This window comes from Candida theae, assembly GCF_024610275.1.
Source record: "Candida theae strain CBS 12239 chromosome Unknown scaffold16, whole genome shotgun sequence".
Taxonomy (NCBI): Eukaryota; Fungi; Ascomycota; class Pichiomycetes; order Serinales; family Debaryomycetaceae; genus Lodderomyces; species Lodderomyces theae.
In genome coordinates this window covers 104,475-125,582 of record NW_026261352.1, presented here as the reverse complement: position 1 = coordinate 125,582, position 21,108 = coordinate 104,475, and the positions used below count along the sequence as shown (strand labels likewise).

At 40.4% G+C, this 21,108-nt stretch overlaps 12 protein-coding genes across 12 annotated transcripts; 6 read left to right on the top strand and 6 right to left on the bottom strand. All coding sequences in view use genetic code 12, as the record gives it.

Annotated features, from left to right (window-relative positions):
• Positions 1-24: 24 nt before the first annotated feature.
• Positions 25-1,929, top strand: SEP7 (septin; the record flags this gene model as incomplete). The annotated part of the gene is made up of 1 exon (XM_051754822.1): positions 25-1,929. The coding sequence occupies one exon, from the start codon at positions 25-27 to the stop codon at positions 1,927-1,929; it is 1,905 nt and encodes a 634-aa protein (XP_051610984.1).
• A 799-nt stretch (positions 1,930-2,728) lies between these two features.
• On the top strand, positions 2,729-5,356 carry KGF57_000522 (karyopherin beta; the record flags this gene model as incomplete). The annotated part of the gene is made up of 1 exon (XM_051754811.1): positions 2,729-5,356. One exon carries the CDS (start codon positions 2,729-2,731, stop codon positions 5,354-5,356), a length of 2,628 nt encoding a protein of 875 aa, XP_051610983.1.
• A 603-nt stretch (positions 5,357-5,959) lies between these two features.
• CWH8 (Cwh8p) lies at positions 5,960-6,457 on the top strand (the record flags this gene model as incomplete). Its single annotated transcript, XM_051754800.1, has 1 exon — positions 5,960-6,457. One exon carries the CDS (start codon positions 5,960-5,962, stop codon positions 6,455-6,457), a length of 498 nt encoding a protein of 165 aa, XP_051610982.1.
• Positions 6,458-6,537: 80 nt separating this feature from the next.
• AGE3 (Age3p) lies at positions 6,538-7,620 on the bottom strand (the record flags this gene model as incomplete). The annotated part of the gene is made up of 1 exon (XM_051754789.1): positions 6,538-7,620. One exon carries the CDS (start codon positions 7,618-7,620, stop codon positions 6,538-6,540), a length of 1,083 nt encoding a protein of 360 aa, XP_051610981.1.
• Positions 7,621-8,349: 729 nt separating this feature from the next.
• Positions 8,350-9,222, bottom strand: KGF57_000519 (uncharacterized protein; the record flags this gene model as incomplete). Its single annotated transcript, XM_051754777.1, has 1 exon — positions 8,350-9,222. The coding sequence occupies one exon, from the start codon at positions 9,220-9,222 to the stop codon at positions 8,350-8,352; it is 873 nt and encodes a 290-aa protein (XP_051610980.1).
• A 465-nt stretch (positions 9,223-9,687) lies between these two features.
• PSY2 (Psy2p) lies at positions 9,688-12,438 on the bottom strand (the record flags this gene model as incomplete). The annotated part of the gene is made up of 1 exon (XM_051754766.1): positions 9,688-12,438. The coding sequence occupies one exon, from the start codon at positions 12,436-12,438 to the stop codon at positions 9,688-9,690; it is 2,751 nt and encodes a 916-aa protein (XP_051610979.1).
• A 553-nt stretch (positions 12,439-12,991) lies between these two features.
• On the bottom strand, positions 12,992-14,038 carry KGF57_000517 (ATP synthase complex assembly protein; the record flags this gene model as incomplete). The annotated part of the gene is made up of 1 exon (XM_051754755.1): positions 12,992-14,038. One exon carries the CDS (start codon positions 14,036-14,038, stop codon positions 12,992-12,994), a length of 1,047 nt encoding a protein of 348 aa, XP_051610978.1.
• A 132-nt stretch (positions 14,039-14,170) lies between these two features.
• Positions 14,171-14,533, top strand: KGF57_000516 (prefolding complex chaperone subunit; the record flags this gene model as incomplete). Its single annotated transcript, XM_051754744.1, has 1 exon — positions 14,171-14,533. One exon carries the CDS (start codon positions 14,171-14,173, stop codon positions 14,531-14,533), a length of 363 nt encoding a protein of 120 aa, XP_051610977.1.
• Positions 14,534-14,556: 23 nt separating this feature from the next.
• On the bottom strand, positions 14,557-16,529 carry KGF57_000515 (uncharacterized protein; the record flags this gene model as incomplete). The annotated part of the gene is made up of 2 exons (XM_051754733.1): positions 14,557-14,914; positions 15,037-16,529. 2 exons carry the CDS (start codon positions 16,527-16,529, stop codon positions 14,557-14,559), a joined length of 1,851 nt encoding a protein of 616 aa, XP_051610976.1.
• Positions 16,530-17,146: 617 nt separating this feature from the next.
• Positions 17,147-17,606, top strand: KGF57_000514 (60S ribosomal protein uL24; the record flags this gene model as incomplete). Its single annotated transcript, XM_051754722.1, has 2 exons — positions 17,147-17,165; positions 17,242-17,606. The coding sequence occupies 2 exons, from the start codon at positions 17,147-17,149 to the stop codon at positions 17,604-17,606; spliced, it is 384 nt and encodes a 127-aa protein (XP_051610975.1).
• Positions 17,607-18,594: 988 nt separating this feature from the next.
• TIM21 (Tim21p) lies at positions 18,595-19,348 on the top strand (the record flags this gene model as incomplete). The annotated part of the gene is made up of 2 exons (XM_051754711.1): positions 18,595-19,260; positions 19,328-19,348. The coding sequence occupies 2 exons, from the start codon at positions 18,595-18,597 to the stop codon at positions 19,346-19,348; spliced, it is 687 nt and encodes a 228-aa protein (XP_051610974.1).
• Positions 19,349-19,357: 9 nt separating this feature from the next.
• On the bottom strand, positions 19,358-21,106 carry PGA5 (1,3-beta-glucanosyltransferase; the record flags this gene model as incomplete). Its single annotated transcript, XM_051754700.1, has 1 exon — positions 19,358-21,106. One exon carries the CDS (start codon positions 21,104-21,106, stop codon positions 19,358-19,360), a length of 1,749 nt encoding a protein of 582 aa, XP_051610973.1.
• Positions 21,107-21,108: the final 2 nt, after the last annotated feature.

Genomic DNA, 21,108 nt, shown 5'->3' with positions numbered 1-21,108 from the left:
CGTTTGTACATTTTTCACACAACAATGGCCCTGTACAATTATGAATCACCAAGCTTAAGAAATGGAAACGGAAACGGAAACGGAAATGGACCCACATCACGCCATTCTCCCATCATCAATTACCGAAAGGATGCTAAGAAAGCCGTCAAATTCACAATGATGATTGTGGGTGAACTGGGAACTGGCAAAACAACATTTATCAATAGCTTGCTAAACAAGAAGGTTTTGGACCATCGGTACGAAACGCCTTCATCAATCTCATCAAACAAAGATTGTGAAACAAAGACTTTGACTTTCACTTCTGCTAAATCAGTGGCGTTGCCCAATACATCAATGTTGACGAGACACGAGTTTAACCCTAGTACTATTGATGAAGAACCGGGGATTGCGTTGACGGAGACCAAAGTCGAAATTGTTGACGATGACAATCTCAAATTGGTTTTGAATATAATAGATACTCCAGGGTTTGGTGAGAATTTAAATAATGAATTGTGTTTTGTTGAGATTGAAAACTATTTAAAACAACAATTTGATCTTGTGTTGGCCGAAGAGACTCGTATTAAGAGGAATCCTAGGTTTACCGATACCAGGGTCCATGTCATGCTTTACTTTATTGCCCCCACCGGACATGGGTTGAGAGAATTGGATATTCAATGTATGAAGAGATTGTCAAAATATGTCAATATTATTCCAGTTATTGGAAGAGCCGATTCTTTTACTTCGAGCGAGTTGCAACATTTCAAACAACAAGTTAGGATTGATATTGAAAAATTTAATGTGCCCATTTTTCAATTTGATAATTTCTTGAATGACTACGATGAAGAGGAAGATTACGATTTGATACAAGAGTGTAAGTTTCTTTCCAACTTGCAACCATTTGCCGTTGTCACGTCAGAAGATTCATTTGAGATTAGAGATAAGAAAACTGGGGAAACTAAAGTCATCAGGGCAAGACAATACCCGTGGGGTTTGGTGGATATCAGCGACACCACAATTAGTGATTTTGTTGTTTTAAGATCGGTCTTGTTGGGTTCCCATTTACAAGATTTGAAAGACTTGACCCACGACTTTTTGTATGAAACTTATAGAACTGAAAGATTGACAAAAGTCACTGGTGGTGGCGTTTTGGAGGATGAAGAATATGAGGACAGCGAATTCCATGACACTGTTGAACATCATCCTAATGGAGAGGTTAGAGGTGGTGGTTTTGCAAATTCTGCTGCGCCTTCTTTATCCAACTTGGCACAACTTGCAAATGAAACTAATGACGGGGACACCACTGTCCATGGTGAAGGCTTGGAAAATCGTTCTGTTAGTTCTTCACATTCGTCGCTTAGAAAGTCTACATCAATGTTGCTCGATGATAATGAATCGTCCAATACATCGCCATACTTGCATTCACATGGCAACTTCACTTCAAGCTCAACCACTGCTGCGGGAAGTGGCTCAGTCCATGACAAGAATAGCAATGCGTTCAAAAGGCTATCCATTGGACCCCAAAGAAATCAATTGCGCCAAATTTCTGAGACCGTTCCTTATGTTATAAGACACGAACGGAACCTTGAGAGACAGAACAAGTTGGAAGAGATGGAAAAGGCTAGTGCCAGAGAGTTGGCTGCAAGGGCGGCATTGTTGGAAAAGAAAGCTCAAGAATTGAAGCTTAAAGAAAAGAATTTGTTGAGACAATTGGAGTTGGCAAAACAGCGTAAACAAAGTGCTAGTAGTAGCGGTGCTGCTGCTGATGGCGGTGATGCTACTTCATCGAAGACAAGTGAAAATGTTGAGATTGTTAATGACTACGATGAACAACCGGATCATGCACAACACAATGCACAGCAACATGCCGATCAAAATGGACACATTCCAAAAGATGAGACTTTAACCGACTTGCATTCAATAGTCAGCGAGCAACGTCAGCATCAACGTTGAAACAAGAGGAAGGGGAGGGAAGAAAAAAAACTACATTTGGGTTATACTTTATAGGGGGTTTTTTTTTTTGTTTTTTGTAGTGAGGTTTATATTTTTTATTATAGCAAATGAAAGAATATTGACAGTTTTATAAGACGGTTGGATTTGGCTGTATGTGGGGAGTGTCTCTGTTGTTGTGGGAGTGTTGATATGTTTAATGCTCCCACATTCGTGTGTTCAATTGTTAAAGGCTAGAGAATTGGAAAGGACACCTACGCGACACACTGGCAAAATAGCAAAACAAAACAAAAAAACAATAAAACATGGAATTGAAACTAGTGCATGAGGTTTATTACGCTGGGTGTCTAGATAAGATACGTGTGATACTGCTCGCGTGACATAAAGCAATTCTCAACAATCCTACTCTGTTTTACTGTATATTTAACTATGAAAGTATCTCTTAGTTTAATAAATGCCGTAATTGTGACAGGTCGTGTATGAATTCCCAAGAAAAAGAAAGAAAAGAAAATGGCAACCCAAAAGAAAAATCATAAACACTCAATCAATCAATCAATCAATTGATACAATACAAATACAAAGACAATACAAAAGAAGGAAGAAAGAAAAAAAAAAAAAAATTAACAGAAGAAGTTTGAAACTAAAAAAAGAAGCATTTGAAGGAGAGATCTTCGACACAGACCACACATCACATTACTATCTTGCAAGGTCTTTGGGGAGAATCAAGTCATAACATCTACTTCACACCGGTTTTTTTATTTTTTTTTTTTCTCTCAACCACGTCACCACAAACTTCAAACAAATGGATATTCTTCAACTTTTAGAAAATGCAATCTTGAGTCTGGATCCAACTCAAAGGACTCAGGCCGAAATTGAGTTGAATGAGGCAGCAAATAACCACTTCCAAGAGTACATTTCGCTATTGATTGAAGCCTTAAACAACGAAGATGCCAAAACTGAAGTGAGAATGTTGGCTGGTATCGGCCTCAAGAATCAATTGGTTTCCAAGGATCAAAGAACCAGATTAGCACAACAAGACCGTTGGTTGAAGCTCGACCCCGAGTTGAAAAAGAAGATCAAAGATAATGCAGTTCAAGGGTTGAAAATTTCCAATCAAAAAGTAGCAAGCACCGCTGCTCAATTGGTGGCAGCCATTGCTGATATAGAATTGCCAAGAGGCGAATGGCCAGAATTGATACCACTCATTATTGAAAACACCAAAATGGAAAACCCAGAACACGTTAAACGTGCATCTCAATTGACGATTGGGTACATTTGCGAAAGTGCCGACCCAACAAATGCCAACATCTTATCCCAAGCATCGGGTATTTTGATTGCCATCATACAAGGTGTCCAAAGCAATGAACCATCCAATTTGGTGAGGATAACAGCATTGAATGCCCTTGTCAACTCGTTGGAGTTTATCAAGTACAACTTTGAAACAGAAGGAGAGAGAAACTATATTATGCAAGTTGTTTGCGAGGCCACCCAAGCAGATGATTCAGAGTTGCAAGCTAGTGCATTTGGTTGTCTTGCGAGAATAATGTCACTTTACTACAAATACATGGCCCTTTACATGGAAAAGGCATTGTATGGATTGACGGTTTCAGGAATGCAAAGCGCAGACGAAAAAGTGTCTTGTATGGCTGTAGAGTTTTGGTCCACTGTTTGTGAAGAAGAGTTGGAAATTGCATTGCAGAGACAGGAGTTGGGATTGGATCCTTTACAAGACGCTGGAGATCCCGATTTAGTATCATACAATTTTGCATTGATTGCGTCAGGTGAAGTATTACCCACTTTGTTGACATTGCTCACTAGACAAAACGAAGACTTTGAAGATGATGATTGGTCAGTTGCAATGGCTGCTGGTGCTTGCTTGCAATTGTATGCCCAAAACATTGGCAATTATGTCGTGGATCCAACTATTCATTTTGTTAGTTCCAATATAACCAACGGCGATAATTGGAGATCAAGAGAAGCCGCGGTTATGGCGTTTGGCTCTATTTTGGACGGACCTGATCACGAACAATTGAAGAATATCATTGGCGAAGCATTGACTCCGATACTTGCATTGATCACTGACTCAAGTTTGCAAGTTAAAGAGACCGTAGCGTGGTGTCTTGGTCGGATCGCTGATATGGTTGTTGATGCAATCAACCTTCAGACTCAATTACCTGAATTATTGGAAGCCTTGGTCAAAGGTTTAAAGGATCATCCAAAAGTTTCGACAAATTGTTGTTGGACTTTGATGAACTTGATTGAACAATTGTGTTCTGATACCAACGCTGAAACAAATGTCATGTCGCCATTCTACCCTACCATAATTCCAGTATTGATGCAGCTCTCTGGTAAAGGCGATAACGAATACAGCTCGCGTGCATCTGCATATGAGGCATTATCAACCTTTGTCACCTACAGTGCCAAGGATACCATGGGAGTTGTTCACGTTATTGCAACTGAAGTATTGTCAAGATTGGAGTCAACCATTGAATTGCAGTCACAAGTAACCACTACAGAGGACAAGGGTAATTTGGAGGAATTGCAAACTAATATATTGGCATTATTGACAACTATCATCAGAAAATTGGGGTCCGAAGTGGCAAATGCGTCGGACAATTTGATGGAGAGATTTATCAAATTGATCAGTGCACAAGAACCAAATTCGCTTATAGAGGAGGATATATTTATCGCAATTTCAGCATTGTCGGGTGCTATTGGTGACCAATTCTTAAAGTATATGCCAGTATTCTTGCCTTACTTGACACGAGCATTGGAAAATGTTGATTCTCCCACAGCACTAACTGCTATTGGGTTGGTTGGCGATTTAGCTCAAAATCTCGGGTTACAAATTAGCGAATACTTGAATGGTTTAATGACCATTCTTGGGAACACATTGAACAATCCTGATGTCAAGCGTGAACTCAGACCTGCTATTGTGTCGGCCTTTGGTGACGTTGCAGCTGCTATTGGGCCCAACTTTGAGCCATACCTAGAATATGTCATGAACATATGTACCGAGGCCGCTTCAATCGAGCCACAAGACAGCTCGTTGGAAACCATCGACTACGTATTCACTGTAAGAGAATCAGTGCTAGATTGTTTTGTTGGTATCACTGCTGGGTTCTCCGACCAACCGGAGAAGTTGTATCCGGTTGCTGGTGGTATATTGCAATACATACAAAGAGTTGCCTCGGATCCACACATGGCGTCTACTGAGTCAGTTGCCAGATCAGCTACTGGTTTATTGGGTGATATTGCCGCAATGTATCCTCAAGGTCAATTCAAGCAGTATTTTGAAGCTGAATGGGTCACTGAGTTCATCAAAAAGACTAGATCCAACCCCTTGTTTGATGAGAAGACCAAAGATGCAGCAAGGTGGGCTAGAGACCAACAGAAACGACAACTACTGATCCCTGCGGTAATGGGTTAAGCTCAGAGTTTTGCATTCGATAAAAAATGACTTTGTTGGCGAGTTGTCTTATAGCATGCAAAGTGGTACGAGCTTCAACAAGGAAACTACTATAGCATAGCCCCACCCCCCTTTCCTCCGCCCCTCCCCCCTCATCATCATCACTCATATCCACTCCTCCCCTTCCCACCTTTCTTCAACCTCTCACGAACTCTAATGTCCTCTCATAAATACACATATATATTTTATTACAAACATGCACTTTGTAGAAGCTCTCCTGGACCAAATTCACGCGTTCGAAAAAACAATAAAAAAATATACTGGTGGAAAATTTCAACCATACACAGACACTCACACAGACACTCAACCGAGTTAGCAGTCACCATCGTCTGTCTCCCGATGTCATCAGAAATAGTGCCCCCAGTAATACCGAGTCACATACCATTTGATCAGACTTATGTACTCTACGATCCGAATGACATAATATCTATCATATCGGTGCAATTCACGCTACTTCCGGTATACATCATGGTCTTCTACCTTCTGTGGTTCTTAGTCACTAGGGAAATCGAGCCGGTGATTGTAGTAGCTGGCCACTTGTGTTCTGAAATTGTCAACAAAATAATGAAAGTGCTTCTCAAGAACCCGAGACCTGATTTCCATCGTGACTTTGGTGGTGGTGGTGGTGGTGGTAATGGGAGTAGTCTCAGTTACGGCATGCCTAGCGCTCACTCGCAATTTATTGGGTTTTTCGCAGCTTACTACACGTGTGTTGCTGTTTTCAAAATTGGTCATTTGCAAAAATGGCAAAAGGCAGTGTGGTCGGTGTGTTTGGGCTGCGTTGGGGTCTGTGTTGCTGGATCAAGAGTGTATTTGATGTACCATACTTGGCAACAAGTTGTGGTAGGAGTCACAGTGGGGGTTATGTTTGGAATGTTTTACTTTATATTCAGCTCGTTGATGAGGGATGTGGGGATCGTTGACTGGGTGTTAGACTGGCCCGTGATCAAGTACTTCCACGTCAAGGACTCTTATCACCATTGCTATCAAACGTTTAAAGATGAGTATGATACGTACTTGCGCCAGCGAAACCGAGTAAAAGAGTCAAGAAAGAATATATGACACCATCAACCACACCCTTACCCTTCATAACAAGTTTGTTTCTAAATATGTGTATATAGAAAGGATACCTATTTTTCTCTCTAGAAATCATCCCACTTATCTTCATCTTTAGATTTCGAGTTGGAACCACCCGACAAGCTCTCGTACTTGACTCCGTTATCAGTTTTCTTGTAACCAAACGCAACGGGAACATCATCATTACCATTTGACTTTGCCCATAATCCGTTAAACCTATGATCAATAGTCTTGTTTATTCCTTGTTCATTCACCTCTTTAGTAAAAGTTTGGAAAGTTTCTTGTCCATATTTACCAGTCTCTTGCATTTTTTGACCAAATTGAGCCATGGCCTTTTTAGCTTCAGCGCTAAATTCACTTTGTTGTATTTGGTTCAAACTAGGTTGAATAACACTTTGGTTCACTTCTTGAACAGATTTAGCAACGGTGGATGAAAAAAGCCCCCATCCTTTAGTGAATGTGCCCAAGGGGTCCTTTTGGAAGTTGTCCACGGTGAAATTGGCAAATGATGATGAGCCGCTGCCTGCTGATGTACCATTGGAGGAGGTTGGATCGGGGGTGTTTCCGAATCCGGCATACTTGCCTCCTTGTGATGGCGGAAGATGGTCAGGTCTTGAATCATTCTTTGCTCCCAAGCTAGCAAAGTATGACTCGTTCTTGCTCTTCTGTTCATTAGACAAACCAGGGCCAGAGCCACGAGCTGATGTAGTGGCGGTCGTAGTCGAAGCAATACTATTCTTATCTGGTAATTTTTCTCCCGAATGATCTTTTGGCACATAGTCCCTTCCTTCAACTTCACAAGTCAAAATCTCCTTGTAGTCCTCAGCAACAAAATTATCAAACTTTTGCTTTGCTGGCAAGGTCAAATCAACACCATTGTCTTCGAAATATTTCCTCAACCTTTCATTCCCACCAATCTCCATTCGTAATGTTTCCTCTGGCTTGAACTGGTCCATGGTGATTGATCGTACAAAGGATATGTGAACTCCCAATCCTCTGTGTATTCCAGCACATTCTAAGCAGATGAAAGCTCCGAATTTAGGAGACGCCCATTGTGGGTTAGGTGCACCACAATCAAAACATTTCTTATTTTCACCAACTTTTTGCAAGCTTAGCAATTTTCTACGTGAGTCTGGGTCAACGGACATTGGTGTAAAGGTAACAGTACGGTGTGTGTGTGTGTGTGTGTGTGTCAAATGTTGCAGGGAAATTGATGGCTCTGAACAGAAAAAGGACAGTCTTGGGAATACCTTGTGTTATCAGATATTAATTTTTTTGGATCGCAGTTTAAGAAAACAAATTTTTTTTTTTTCTTTTTGTTTGTTTGTTTGGTTTTTTCGTATTTCGTTACAATTACTCCTTTTATGTTGCGTTTCAACGTCGTAGTAATTGGTATCACTCATTCAAGTGACATCAACCCAACTGATGGTTTCTTTGGTTACTTGAATCAGCTACGTGAATCTTGCTTTAACTGGAATGTCACAGCTCGAAACTTACAGAATGTGAATTATTTGTTTGGAGCTAACACGTAGCGTGTTTCTGTTTTTCATGCGAGGCTGAAGCAACAAGGCGGTCCAAGTGGTCACGTGGCCCATTGAAATTAGTAGATCTTACTCATTACAGAATAATCTGACAAAAAAATCACAACTACAAGTAGAAGGTCCCTTCCTCTGGTGTACGGCTCATTACAAGTATTGTCGGATTTGATCTTTTGATATCGGGTAAAAACAATTTTGCTACAAATTTGTGCAAAAATATTGACAAAATTTCAAAAGAACTCAAAAGAGTATGAAGTACGCCACTGACTTACAACCTTACAATTCAAATGCAGATCTAAATCCTTATGTTCCTGGTTTGTGTATAATATTCATCGTAATCTACAATTTGAAAGTCTTACTTTCCTGGTTTCTTTTAACATTGACTGGGTATCCAGCGCCCGCGATACCTTGTCCAATGTGCCATGCACCTCCATCAACAACCAAAATTTCACCATTCACAAAGTTACCGGCAGGTGAGAACAAGTATACGGTGGCATCTGCGATATCCTGTTTGCTTCCCAACCTTTGAACTGGAACCTTTGAAGCAACTTGATCAATAACACCAGGGGCCAATCTGGACATACCCTCAGTGTCGGCAATAGGACCAGGTGCGATACAGTTGGATCTGATACCAAGGGGTCCCAATTCAGTGGCCAAGGCGTTTGACAATGCGTCAACACCGGCTTTGGCGGCACCGACGTGAATTTGGTATGGAACACCATAGTAGTGCAAGGTTGCACTGACAAAAATGATTGCACCCTTGTTCTTCTTCAATTGTTCAAAACAAGCTTTGACAGTGTTGAATGAACCAATCAAATCAATGTTGACAACCGAGGAGAAAGCATTCGATGACAAATGTGTGAAGTCTGACAAAAAGTTACCGGCGGCACCAGCAATAACGAAATCGATTCTGCCCAATTCTTGGACTGCTTTGTTTGCGGCCTCGGTCAATTGCTTGACATCTCTGACATCAATGTTTGACAAGGATACAACTTTAGCACCTGGCCTTAATCCCTCCAATTCCTTGGCGGCAGCATCAGTCTTTTCCTTGTTTCTACCAACAATAGCTGCATTGGCACCCAACAAGATCAATGCTTCGGTTTGAACTTTACAGATGGAACCTGCACCTCCAGTAACAAAGGCAACTTTACCTTTGAAAAGGTCTGGTCTCCAACTTCCTTTTGTGACGTATGATTGGTCTAATGTAGGCATTATTGTAGGTTCTCTTAGTGCGTGATGGTAATCTGAGGTGGGCCTGTTGTGAGTAAAATGGAAAACTTTTGCTGAATATAAATAAGCTTAGAAATGGGTATGTAACGGAAAATTTCTTTTCGTCCTCCCCCCCCACAGTTTGCAAAGTTTTTCTCCTCGCTTTTTTTTTTTTTACCATTTTTTTTATTTTGCTTTGTTTGTTTCCTCGGCAAAATCAATTACAACGGATGTATAGCTTTTATCAAAATAATACATACATTAAACATTATAAGTCGTCAACTATATCCATATACACTAAACACAACTGGCCTTTCTTCTTTAAAGAGTATGGCACTGGTTCAGTCCAAGTGTCAAATAGCCTCGGCAGATCAGTGATACCGATCAATATTTCAACAGCCACTTTTCCCAAATCCGCACTAATAGCACGGAGGTAGAGAACTACACAAAAATAAATCCGCATTCTGCTCATCTATCATGAGTTCCCTGTCCACTAACCTCAACTAATCTTCCCTTGACCGTCTCAAAATCCGTTTTATTTGCCGAGGTGGAGGTCTCTCCGTTAACGTATTCACCAGAAGACGATTTCGCCAAATAGGGTGTTGGAATATCAGCTGTCGGATTCAGAGCATCAAAGTTATTCTCCTGTTCGCTTTCAGCGAAACTTCTTCTCTTTGTCAGATTGTGAATGTTGACATCAGCTACTTGGTTGGAGTCTCGCAGCCTTTTCTCTCCAATTTTCGACAAACTTGAGTCGAGTTTTGCATCTCTGTAATCTTCCTCATCAGTGGATTCACGGTTTATGCCACGTTCAATTTGGCTTGCCTCATTTAGTTTGCACCCGACACCCATGCTATCCATTGAGCCATTTTGAGCTCGTACCAGACTTTCCAAGCTCAAGTCTTCAACATCCTCATTACAACTGAATCCGTTACGGATAAAACTTTCATGTATTCCAAGTTGCTCCAAATCGGTCTCCCCACATATACCTAAAGTGGTATTCTCCATCTCATTGAAATTGTTCTCAACAAGTCCAACTATATCAGGACCAATCTTCATGCACGAGGCAGACTCTAGCACATCACCATGACGCTTTTTCAAATACTCAGCAATCAACTTGAAGTTCCTTCTTTTTCCAAAGTTCTTGGCATCGCTTTGCACGCGAATAATGTTTAGAAAGTCTAAACAAGCTGAACTGCACATGTTGTCCCCTTTGATGACCGTTGCAAAATACTGAAATAAGCTCTCAAGAATATCGTTTTCTAAAATGTAGTTGGTTATCTCGTCATCATTGAGTAAAACAACGCTTCTCAAGCACCTGACAATATGGAGTTTCAACACTTTTTTACATGGGGAATCTAACAACTTGACCATACCCTGCAAAACCTTGTGCTCAACAAGAAAGTTTCTAACGTGCACAGTGTCATGTTCTTTTGCACCAAATACAATAAAATCACATAGGAGCAGAAGTAAAGTGGAGTTTGCATGTGAAAGCGGATCGTTATATTCAGTGTACTCAGTAATAGCCACCAACTTGGCAAACAATTTTGGCGCCACTTGTTTGTAGAAAGATGCCAAATGAAGGGGTGCGCTAACTTCATTGTCACTCTTGTCATCACGTTTCTGATCCTCTTGATCCAAAGATTCTTGACTTGATACTATGCTGCCCACCGATTCATCGACTGCGCCATCTTCTGCATTCTCCAACACAGAAGGATCCAACAAGGTTTTCAATGCCTCAAAAGCCTGATACTTTAAACCCACATGCTCGTCGTTGGCTATTATTTCACTCAAAGTTGACACAAAGTAACCACCAAATGAACTCAAGTCGGATTTGCTTTCACTGACATCTCTCCTCAAGTCATTAACCACATCATGCGGCAAACTCGGGGTAGTTTCCTCTTGGCAAGATCGTATTGGTGGTTCAGAGTTATCAATTGAAGGCTCTTGATCCCCAGAATTCGTCAAAGCAACGCTTTGCTCTATAACAGTAACAATCAATTCAGTGCCCATTATTCGTATGCTATCCTCAGTCTCATTGAGAGCAAAGTTAACCATTGTAAATAGTCCTGGTTTGATAAGCAGCGCAAAAAAGTCATGTTTTTGAATTGATTTTGCTAGTAATATATATTGATGTAGCATCTTCACTCCATCACGCTTGAGTTCAGCACTTCCTTCAGTGTCATAGATTTCAAATAGTTGTTCGAGAACCCCGGCACTCTTCAAGTGCTTCAATATTTTAACCTGGTTTTCATATATCATTGAGTTCAACTGGCTGACGGTATGATCATCAAGGTATTTGGTCAAAACCGATTCTTTCAAAACAGTTAAATAATGATCCCGTTTGAAAAGTTCTTGCTCAGTGGTGGGGATTACAGTTTTGAACTGCGTATGCTCGAAAAAGGTTCGGTACGACGGCTTGGGCTCTGAGACGCTCGATTCATATTCGAACACGCCTGAAAGTAGAAGGATGTTTGTTTCAGACGAAAGCATATCCTCGAGCAATGATGGTTCATTATACGATAACAATACCCTCACGATGTCACTTAAATGATGTAGAACAGTTGTATTTCCATTCGATTCAGCATATCTGAAAAGATCTAATAGTTTTTCAAAGTATTTGCTTTCCACCAAGTAATCCAGTATATTTGTTCTAGTGAATTGCGAGCCGGCGCCCTGATTCAAACAATCAAGAACGGTTTCTATATTTTCCTCGCTCGGCAGTGGGGGAGGATACCGTATCGGGCCAGTAACCAACTCGGTGATGTCTTCGCACTCAGGCTGTCTTGAAATCACGTAATATAGGGAAATATTAGGACTGTAGTTCCCTTGTTGTACCTTGATAATAAAGTCGCACAAATCTGCACAACCTTCTGTTTCTTGAAATGATAAGGCTAGATCGGATCCCGAGGGATCGGTCCAAACTATTAATGTATCTTGCTGTCGTTGATATTGGATATTCCCTTCAAGATTAGATTTGAGGATGACTTCATTTTTCTTTGACTCTCTCTTGACAAGAAAATATGGAACTCTCGTGTCCTCGTCAATCTCACCGACGCAAAAGCCTGTTCCATTATCTAGCCAATCCTCTCCTTCTAGTAAGTAAACTTTAACTCTTCGCGGTGTCTTGCCTGCAGACTCTAGTCGTAGTAGTTCCTCCTTCTTTGACTGTGTCAATGGAGTAAAATACTCGCATTCGTTTGCCTCTTTGTACACCATCGCGATACAACTCAAACACCTGTGGAAAGTGGGGGACTCGCACACTACTAATTTTTGGAATATCGAGTGATTTCGGTGCGTAGGAACACTAAATTTAGGCGTGATTGGTTGAGAAAACACTTGTTGGATCTACTCCCTCCCCCAGGTGTAATGTATTTTCTAATTCTATTTTTTTTTTTTTTTTTTTTTTTTTTTTTTTTTTTTTTTTTTTTTTTTTTTTTCTTTTTTTAGTTTTTTTTTTGTTTTATTTTTATCACTTTTACATTCATTCACGCGTTTCTATGTACACATAAAACAGTCTATGCCAACTCTACTCTAATGACTCAAGAGTGCAGCACTAGTCAAGCTTCTCAACCAGTCACGCTGCTCAACGTCATGTGTATCTTCAACNTTGTTTGATTTTTTCCCTCCCCCAGGGGTAATGTTTTTTTTAATTTTTTTTTTTTTTTTTTTTTTTTTCTTTTTTTAGTTTTTTTTTTGTTTTATTTTTATCACTTTTACATTCATTCACGCGTTTCTATGTACACATAAAACAGTATATGCCAACTCTACTCTAATGACTCAAGAGTGCAGCACTAGTCAAGCTTCTCAACCAGTCACGCTGCTCAACGTCATGTGTATCTTCAACTTCTCCCCACTCGCCAGTTTGTAGAATTGTCTCCAAATTTCCCAACTCTATAATCTCCTCAACTGTTTTGTACCAAAAAAAGTCCTTCGAGTTCCTATTCAATTGGAATACATCACTCATTCTGGATTCATCAGAGACATTAGATCTCAAAACTGACACCGCACAGAGAAATGATTTCGTAGTGAGGATAGCTTTCTCTAAGGCAACAAATTCAAAAATGTCTAATTGGTCTAGCCAATCAACCACTACTTGCTGCGTCTTCAAAGTTTGTCTGTTTCCTCTCAACCCATCCTTTTCACAATCCAAAAACTTCAACTCGATCCTCTCATTCTCTTTGAGCAAGTTTCTACTCAATCCATATTGTGTAAAAAAGTCATTGTACTCATCAATCAAAGGACGATAGAGCTCTTCCTGTTTCTTTCTCAATTTTCCATCACAATCTTTTGCTCCTGCAAATATGAGACAAGTATCAGTGTCGAGATATTTCAACATGCTTAGCTTCAAGTCTTCGATCGCAAGCATTTCTTCACCCCCATCATTGTCACTCTGTTTTTGATTTCCCGCCGACTCCAAATCAATAGCTCTAGCTGCTAATCCAGTCAATGGTAAGGCACTCGATTTCAATGATATTTTGGGCAAATGCGTCCATTCATGTGCGATGAGATAAGCCAATTGCTTCTTACTCTCTGGCAAGGTCAAGGGGAGGCCCAACGGCGTGCGCAACGTTTTCCCATCTAGTTGTATTTCATATCTGCCAGTGCTATGGTTGTGAAATACGCGCCCTTTATCCCAAAATCTACTTCCTGTTTTTGAAAGTCGATTAGTTTCCGATTTGATATTATGTTCGACAGTTTTGTCGCCACCCAGCGAAGAAATATTTGCCAATCGATTGCAGGAAAACACTGTTTTTGAGAAACGCCTTACTCCAAGGTAGGCAAGTTTTGGAATGGGACTTCTTCTGAATGCCAACATTGCTTGAATTGTTGTGGAATGAAGAAAAGTCAAATGTAAAGAGGAAAAGAAAAAGAAGAAAAAAATAAAAAAAGTTCTAATGCTAAGCAAACCCAATTCCTTTACCCTCAACAACGAGGCCTCGCAGCAAGCATGAATCAAGAAGCCTTACAAAAAGTCCTAATTGAAATGGACAATCAACTAAACAAGTCCAGAGCAGAATTGTCTATGGTGAATTTGCAATTGGATCGTGTACACACAAACTTGAATGTCATCAAGTCAACAAATTCAAGGCTAAATACATTAAATTCCCCCGATGAAACTATATGGCAAGGAGTGGGTAAGGCTTTCATTGCACAAAAAACAAAGACTTACCTTGACCAATTGTCCGAGGATGAAAAAGGATATAAGGATACAGAGAAGAATTTGAAAATCAAGCAAGATTATCTACAAACAACGCTTGAAAAGACTGTGGACAGCATGACCAAAATTGTTGGTGAAAAAAAAGTAACTTAGTTCTATACAATAATATACACATATTACTCGCTATCGCTCTCCTCTTCAACTCCCTCGTCTAGCACTTTTCGTTCTATGTCTTCTGTATCAGCTTGCTTCTCAGCTCTCATTCGGTCGGTTAAAAACACATTGATTTGATCTTGAAGAGTGGTTATAGCTGCTCGTAAATTTCCCATAGGTGTATCTTTTGCCACACTGGGCTTATCTCGGTCTTCACCACCAGCATTTAAAACTATATCAGATATTTGGGTAGTTGATCCATCGGTACTATGCGGGCCATCACCAGGATGGAAATCGTGCTTGATATCGCCAGATGTATAAGTAGCAGAAGGTAACATTCTTATATTTAATTTTTGTTCACACACTATACACACTAATGTTCTTGAATTTTTATTCTCTTCGCGATATTTGAATACGCATTGAATTTGATTTCAATTATTTCATCCGCTTTGAAATCGAGTGTAGGTATGTCGTAACAAGAACACGACATGAGGTACCCATACAACACCCTCAAAACAGTTTCATCCGCTATTATTAGTAAGTCTCCACTCATGCGTTCCATCTCCAAGATCAAAGGCTCGATCTTGATTGCCAAATCGTGATACGACTCAGCACGAGAAAACCGATAATGGTAGGGGTCCTTGATATACTGAGAGTACTCTTCTGGGTATTGTTTCGCAATATCTTCCTCAGATAGTGTACCCACAACACCGGGATTTTTTTGTGATAACTGAATCCGATGTCTAACATTGATGTTTTTCTGTTGGAGAAACTGTGTAGTCTCTATAGTTCTTTTCTTTACCGAAGTCCACACAACTAAGGAGTTATCGTTGACCCCATCTGCACCAGCAGCAGGCTGTCTCATATCAACAGATGGTTCTCTGTGTAATTCAGGCTTGGCACTCTCGGTTCTATCAAGATAAGTTTTACCTTCAGATTTGAGTTGTGCAATCACCGTGTCTGTCAAGTTTTTTGCATACTCCAATCCATCTTCATCCAAAGGCGGGTCATGATTAAAGTCTAAAGTGTTGTTGTAACATCTGGCCAAGAAAACAGATCCAGATTTGATGCTTCCGTTCATGAGATAAAACACTACTTTGTTTATCAAGTAACCGTAGTTTGAGTTGTGCAATTCAATTCTTTCACCAAAATTGATAAATTTAATGTATGACAAGTCCTTTTCTTCTTGAGTCAACCCCATTTCCTTATAAAAGGGAGCAAGCGCATTGATTCGAGCACTGTAATCCTTATAGGCAGCATCGTAATCCCAGTTATTATAATCGGGTGAGGACTTTGCAGCTTCTTCAATGTTTTTCATAACAATGGAATCATCGGTTACTAAACTCTCAATAAATAACACCTGTATCTTCAAGTCCTTGAACCTTTTATGCAAGTCTAACCGAAACTCTGGAATGGCATTTACGGCATCGTAAATTGCAACTTGCCCCTTGTCATTTTTGAAAAAGTTCAATATATCATTGAGGCATTCGTTAGCCACTTTTTCTCTCAATGCATGAGCTTTCCCACTCTTTGGACTGGGTACAAACAAGTCATGTGTCAAATCATCTTCAGCACTAGCTCGTCTATAGTCACCCAAGTGGAATGAGTGAGTTTTGACACCTAACCATCTCAAGTATCTTGTCAAAGACACCGACAAATGTGTTTTTCCTCTCCCTGGTAAACCTGCAAGGGCAATAATGATTTTCCCCGCATGGAACAATCTACCAGACTCTGTTGAATACAACTGTGCTCCCCCCAATTCACTCAATGGGTCAAGCTGTTTATGTACTCCATCAATTCCCGTAATGTCACTTAATCGTCTCGGTGGCGGCCCACCCACCTCCAGGGGCAAGTCAACCAAATTTGGTCGAGTGTTGTTATGAAACGACCAACGCTTTGTTGTCCTCATTTGATTTCTGGATATCGGCTGAGCACCAAAGCCGTGAACAATCTCGGTGTCTTCCTCATCAGAAATTACTGCGTCGTTTGTGGACATGATTTAGTTTGGTAGTTGCTTTTGGTGATATGGATCTTACCTAGTTGAAGCAAGGGAATCAATTTACATTATCTCGCATTTTTTTTTTTATTATCTTTGGAGTCTGAAATGCGACAATCATTTTTGCGACATGAAAATAAAATGAAAACAGCAAGGCGGCAAATTGACATTCTTCTAGCGCCCAAACAAGCTATCAAAGAATCGATCTTTAAGGATTCTGCTTAAGCTGTGCTGATCAAAACACTAACCACTTACGTGGTGGGATTTAACACTGCAAAGAACTTTGGAAGTATAAACTCAGATTGAATGCTCCAGTACAAGCTAGCTTCAATCAAAATCTAATCAAAATAGAGGTCAATGTCTATTCCACGTATCCCTAACCTCACTATATAAGTATATCATGCTAGTGCATAGATTAGTGATTGTTTATCAACGACCACAAGTTGATAACGAGTCACGTGCACAACTTACTTTCTGTGTGTGAAAATGGTAGCGTTATTTTGCGAGAGAAAAAGAAAATTTTTTCCTTTTCATTTTTCTCAAAAACCAAAAAAAAAAAAAAAAAAATTTTCACCTCTCCAGTTATAGTTCTTTCATTCTATATCCAACAATCAAAGATGGCTAAGATTTCACAAGGTATGTTGGGCTACTTGAAAACTGACCGCTGTCAGATGATATTGCATGAATGATTTATATACTAACTTACGATTAGACGTTTCATCATCTCGTTCCAAGGCCAGAAAGGCTCACTTCTCCTCATCTTCAGTTGAGAGAAGAGTCATCATGTCCGCTCCATTATCAAAAGAATTAAGACAACAATACAACATCAAGTCATTGCCAATCAGACAAAATGACGAAGTTTTGGTTGTTAGAGGATCAAAGAAGGGTTCCGAAGGTAAAATCAACAGTGTCTACAGATTGAAGTTCTCTGTACAATTGGAAAAATTACAAAAGGAAAAATCAAACGGTGCTTCAGTACCATTGAACATTCACCCATCAAAAGTTGTCATCACCAAATTGCACTTGGACAAGGACAGAAAGGCTTTGATTGAAAGAAAGGGTGGTAAATTGGAATAAATGTATAGTTGATTAATAAAGGAGTTGTGTACATTATTTGAAAGAGAACTGAGATTGTAGATGTGCCTGAGAGGTTACTGAGCGGGTGGTACTTGAATATGCAATGTAGCGGATGCACAGTAAAGGATTGAATTTGATACGATGCACAACACAAATTGCAATTCTCTCTTCCAAAGGAGAGAACTCTTTGCTTGCGACTGCACAAGTTGTATTGCATAGTAAAATGGATACTGGCACATACCAAAGACTATGGACTGCGGTTCGAGTAACTAATTAGTTAGAAAACAAAAAAAAAAAACAGAAAAAAAAGAAAAAAGATCATTTCTTAGTTACACTGATTAAAAATACAGTCCAAGGCGGGATTCGAACCCGCGATCATTAACTCCGGAAACTAATACCTTAACCGCTAGGCCACTCGGACTGTGTGAATTGGGGCTTTCGCAATTGCTCGCGGCGCCGACCACTATGCCAAAGGGCAATGTTTGTAAGATGTGTTGACTTGCATGTCGTCCACAAGAGAGCAAATTATAAAGTTTTTACCGTCCCAAACTGACGTTAATAAGGCTTGAAATGTGTTCATAAAGGTATCAGCATACAGATAGTTGCAATACAACTCTTTTCTCTCAGTTTAAAGTCCTCCCCAAATGTGCTCGCTGTCAATATTTCGTGTTGTATGTTTTGAGTGAGTTTTGAGTGAGTTTTGTGTGTGTTTGTACTTTTATGCTGCAACTTTACAATGGCTTGGTGGAAACCGCATTCCAGAATACCTGCTTTTAACCTGATAGACATACCCACATCCTGAAAACAATATAGACTAGTCTTGCCCCTAGTTGGACTCCTTTTGCTAGCCTGTGGTGAACTATCAGTAGTCGGTAGCGCATCAAGTACAGCAAACCCTTCCGTTTATTTTTGAAAATTTTCCATCAAGTTTCATGTCACGCAGGCAAGCGACTGAATAGACTGGCCTAAGCTTTACACATCTTCTACAATGAACATCATACGGACAAACTATGCATTATTGAGACCTCTCAGATTCAAAAAGGTTCCAATGACACAATTCATTTTACCAATCAATGTTTTATCGAGATCTTACCTCACTACTCCATCACCATCACATCCATTCTCATTGCAGAAGTCCTCCCATTACAACCCAGTTTTCCACTACTCAACCAAAACCGCACCACCACCACCACCTCCCCCACCTCAACACCCGCATGACAAAAATCTCAAAGGCAAAAGAATCCTCAACCGAATCTCTCGTGCATTCACATTTTCCTTATCATCAGTAATCGTCTTGGGAGCAGCAGCAATTGCTCTTTTGGTCATCTACCTCATACTTTCAGAATTATTTTTACCTTCTGGAGACACGCGTACATTCAATAAAGCAGTCAAGTTAGTGGAACAAAATGAACAAGCTCAAGTCGCGTTGGGATTCCCCAAGGGAGAAAGATTGAAAGCTTACGGGCTTGTCGCTGCTGATAAGTGGGTGCGCAACAGACCAGTGCAAAGTTCCAAGACGAGAACTAAAGATGGTAAGGACCACTTGGTTATGAAGTTTCAAGTTGAGACAAGTACTGGCAGAATTGGTGTTGTTACATTGGAACAGGTTGATAACTCATGGTGGAATACTGAGTTTGAGTATATGGCATTGGACGTTAGAGGTCATAACAGAATATACATTGTGGAGCCTGAAAGACCCGATATTGCCAGATTGGGAAAAGGTACTGGGTTTTTGGGATTAAATTGGGGACCTAAAAAGGACTAAATACTGATAAAATGTATTGGAAAAGGTGTTTGAATGGTGGGGATAAGGAAGATGCATTTGATGTTTGTTTCTTTGGTGGATTTTTGGTGATGGGTTTAGTCCTGATGCTCTTGGGTCTCTTGTGTGACTTGGTGGACTTTGATTTTTTTTGGTCCTCTGGTGGTATGATGATTTCCGGCTCAGCCTCATCTCCATTATCAATCTCCACTCCTTCAACATCTTCACTTGGTTCAATAGCTGGTAAAGCATCTTTGTGATTAATCGAGTCTAACAAAGACTGGCAGTTTCTACCATCGGTGGAGAACCTTGTGTTCAAATCGACTGCAAGTCTTGCAACTTCACCGCGGCGTTGAAACGTGCATATCTCTTGTCTTTTACCAGTTTGTTCATAGTATTTATTCAATGCATAAGATGCTCGTATCATCGGATCACAGTCACTGTATTTCCCGTATTTACCCAATTTCCCATTTGCATTAATCTCTTCGCAATCAACTTTGAAACAAAGATCCTTGAGTAGACTTTCTTCATCAAATGAACCAGTATCCACCACAACACAAGACAATGATTGCAACAAACACTCACACTTACCGGAATCAGGAGTTGGGGGCAACTCAAGCGACACTTTCCAAATATCTGATGGCACATTGCAAGTCAATCCCGGACGTACTTCAACTTGATCAATTGGCACACCAATAGGATTCACCGCACTGAATCTTGTTTTCAACGTATCAAAATCAGGCAATTTGGCAATTGTCCCATCTTTTTTATTCTGAATTACTCCGTAGTGGTTAACTTCTTCGAAATACTCGTATGTAATACCACCAGACCATGTTTTCCTCATGGTTGATCCAAACAATGCCTCAACTTCAGTAAATGGTCGCGGAGTAATAATATTGCAGCCAAATTCACTGAAAAACACCGGCGCTGGATAATTTGCAAATACAGCGGTTAATTCACGATACCCCGACGTCATGTAAGTAGAGTACCCGCACCACTCGTACACGTTAATGGCAAAGAAATCAGACTTGGAGTAGTCCGCAACATCATTGGAGTAAAGGTCACATACGAAATAATTGGCCAAATATGCTCGGATCGACGCATCGTCATTTGACGCATACCCCACTGGTATTTGTCTATACCCTTGGTCAGCAATGTGCTTCTTCACATCTCTAACTGCACTTCTGACAAAGGGCACAGCATCGACATTCAGTTGAGAATTAGCCACTTCATTCCCTGCGAAAAACCCTAAAACATTATCATATTTCGCCAAAGCATCAACTACCGACAAGTACCGCATCAACAACTCAGTGTCCCACCTCGGGAAATCCCGTCTGATGGAAACATAAGGCTCCGACAAATCAGCCAAGATGTAAATACCAGCTTCTGCAAACGCATCCATACAAACATCATGGTTGGCAACCGGGTTGATTTGATAAATTCGCACAACATTGACACCAAGTTCTTTCAAATACTGCAAGTCGCGCAAACACGTGAATGGGTTGGCCAAGGGGTCGACGTAGTTGGTTTCGGTGGTTGTGTCAAACACTTCGCCTTCTTCGCGGGATTTTTGGTATGCGATACCTTTAATGAAAAATTGCTGGTTGGTTCCGGTGTTGTAGAACTTGTTGCCGACTACTTTGATGGGGTGGAGTTTGGTGAAGGTATCGGCATCTTGATCAAGTGCTGTGGATAGGACGATGGTCGCTAATGTGATTATGAGTGTTAGTGATTTCATTG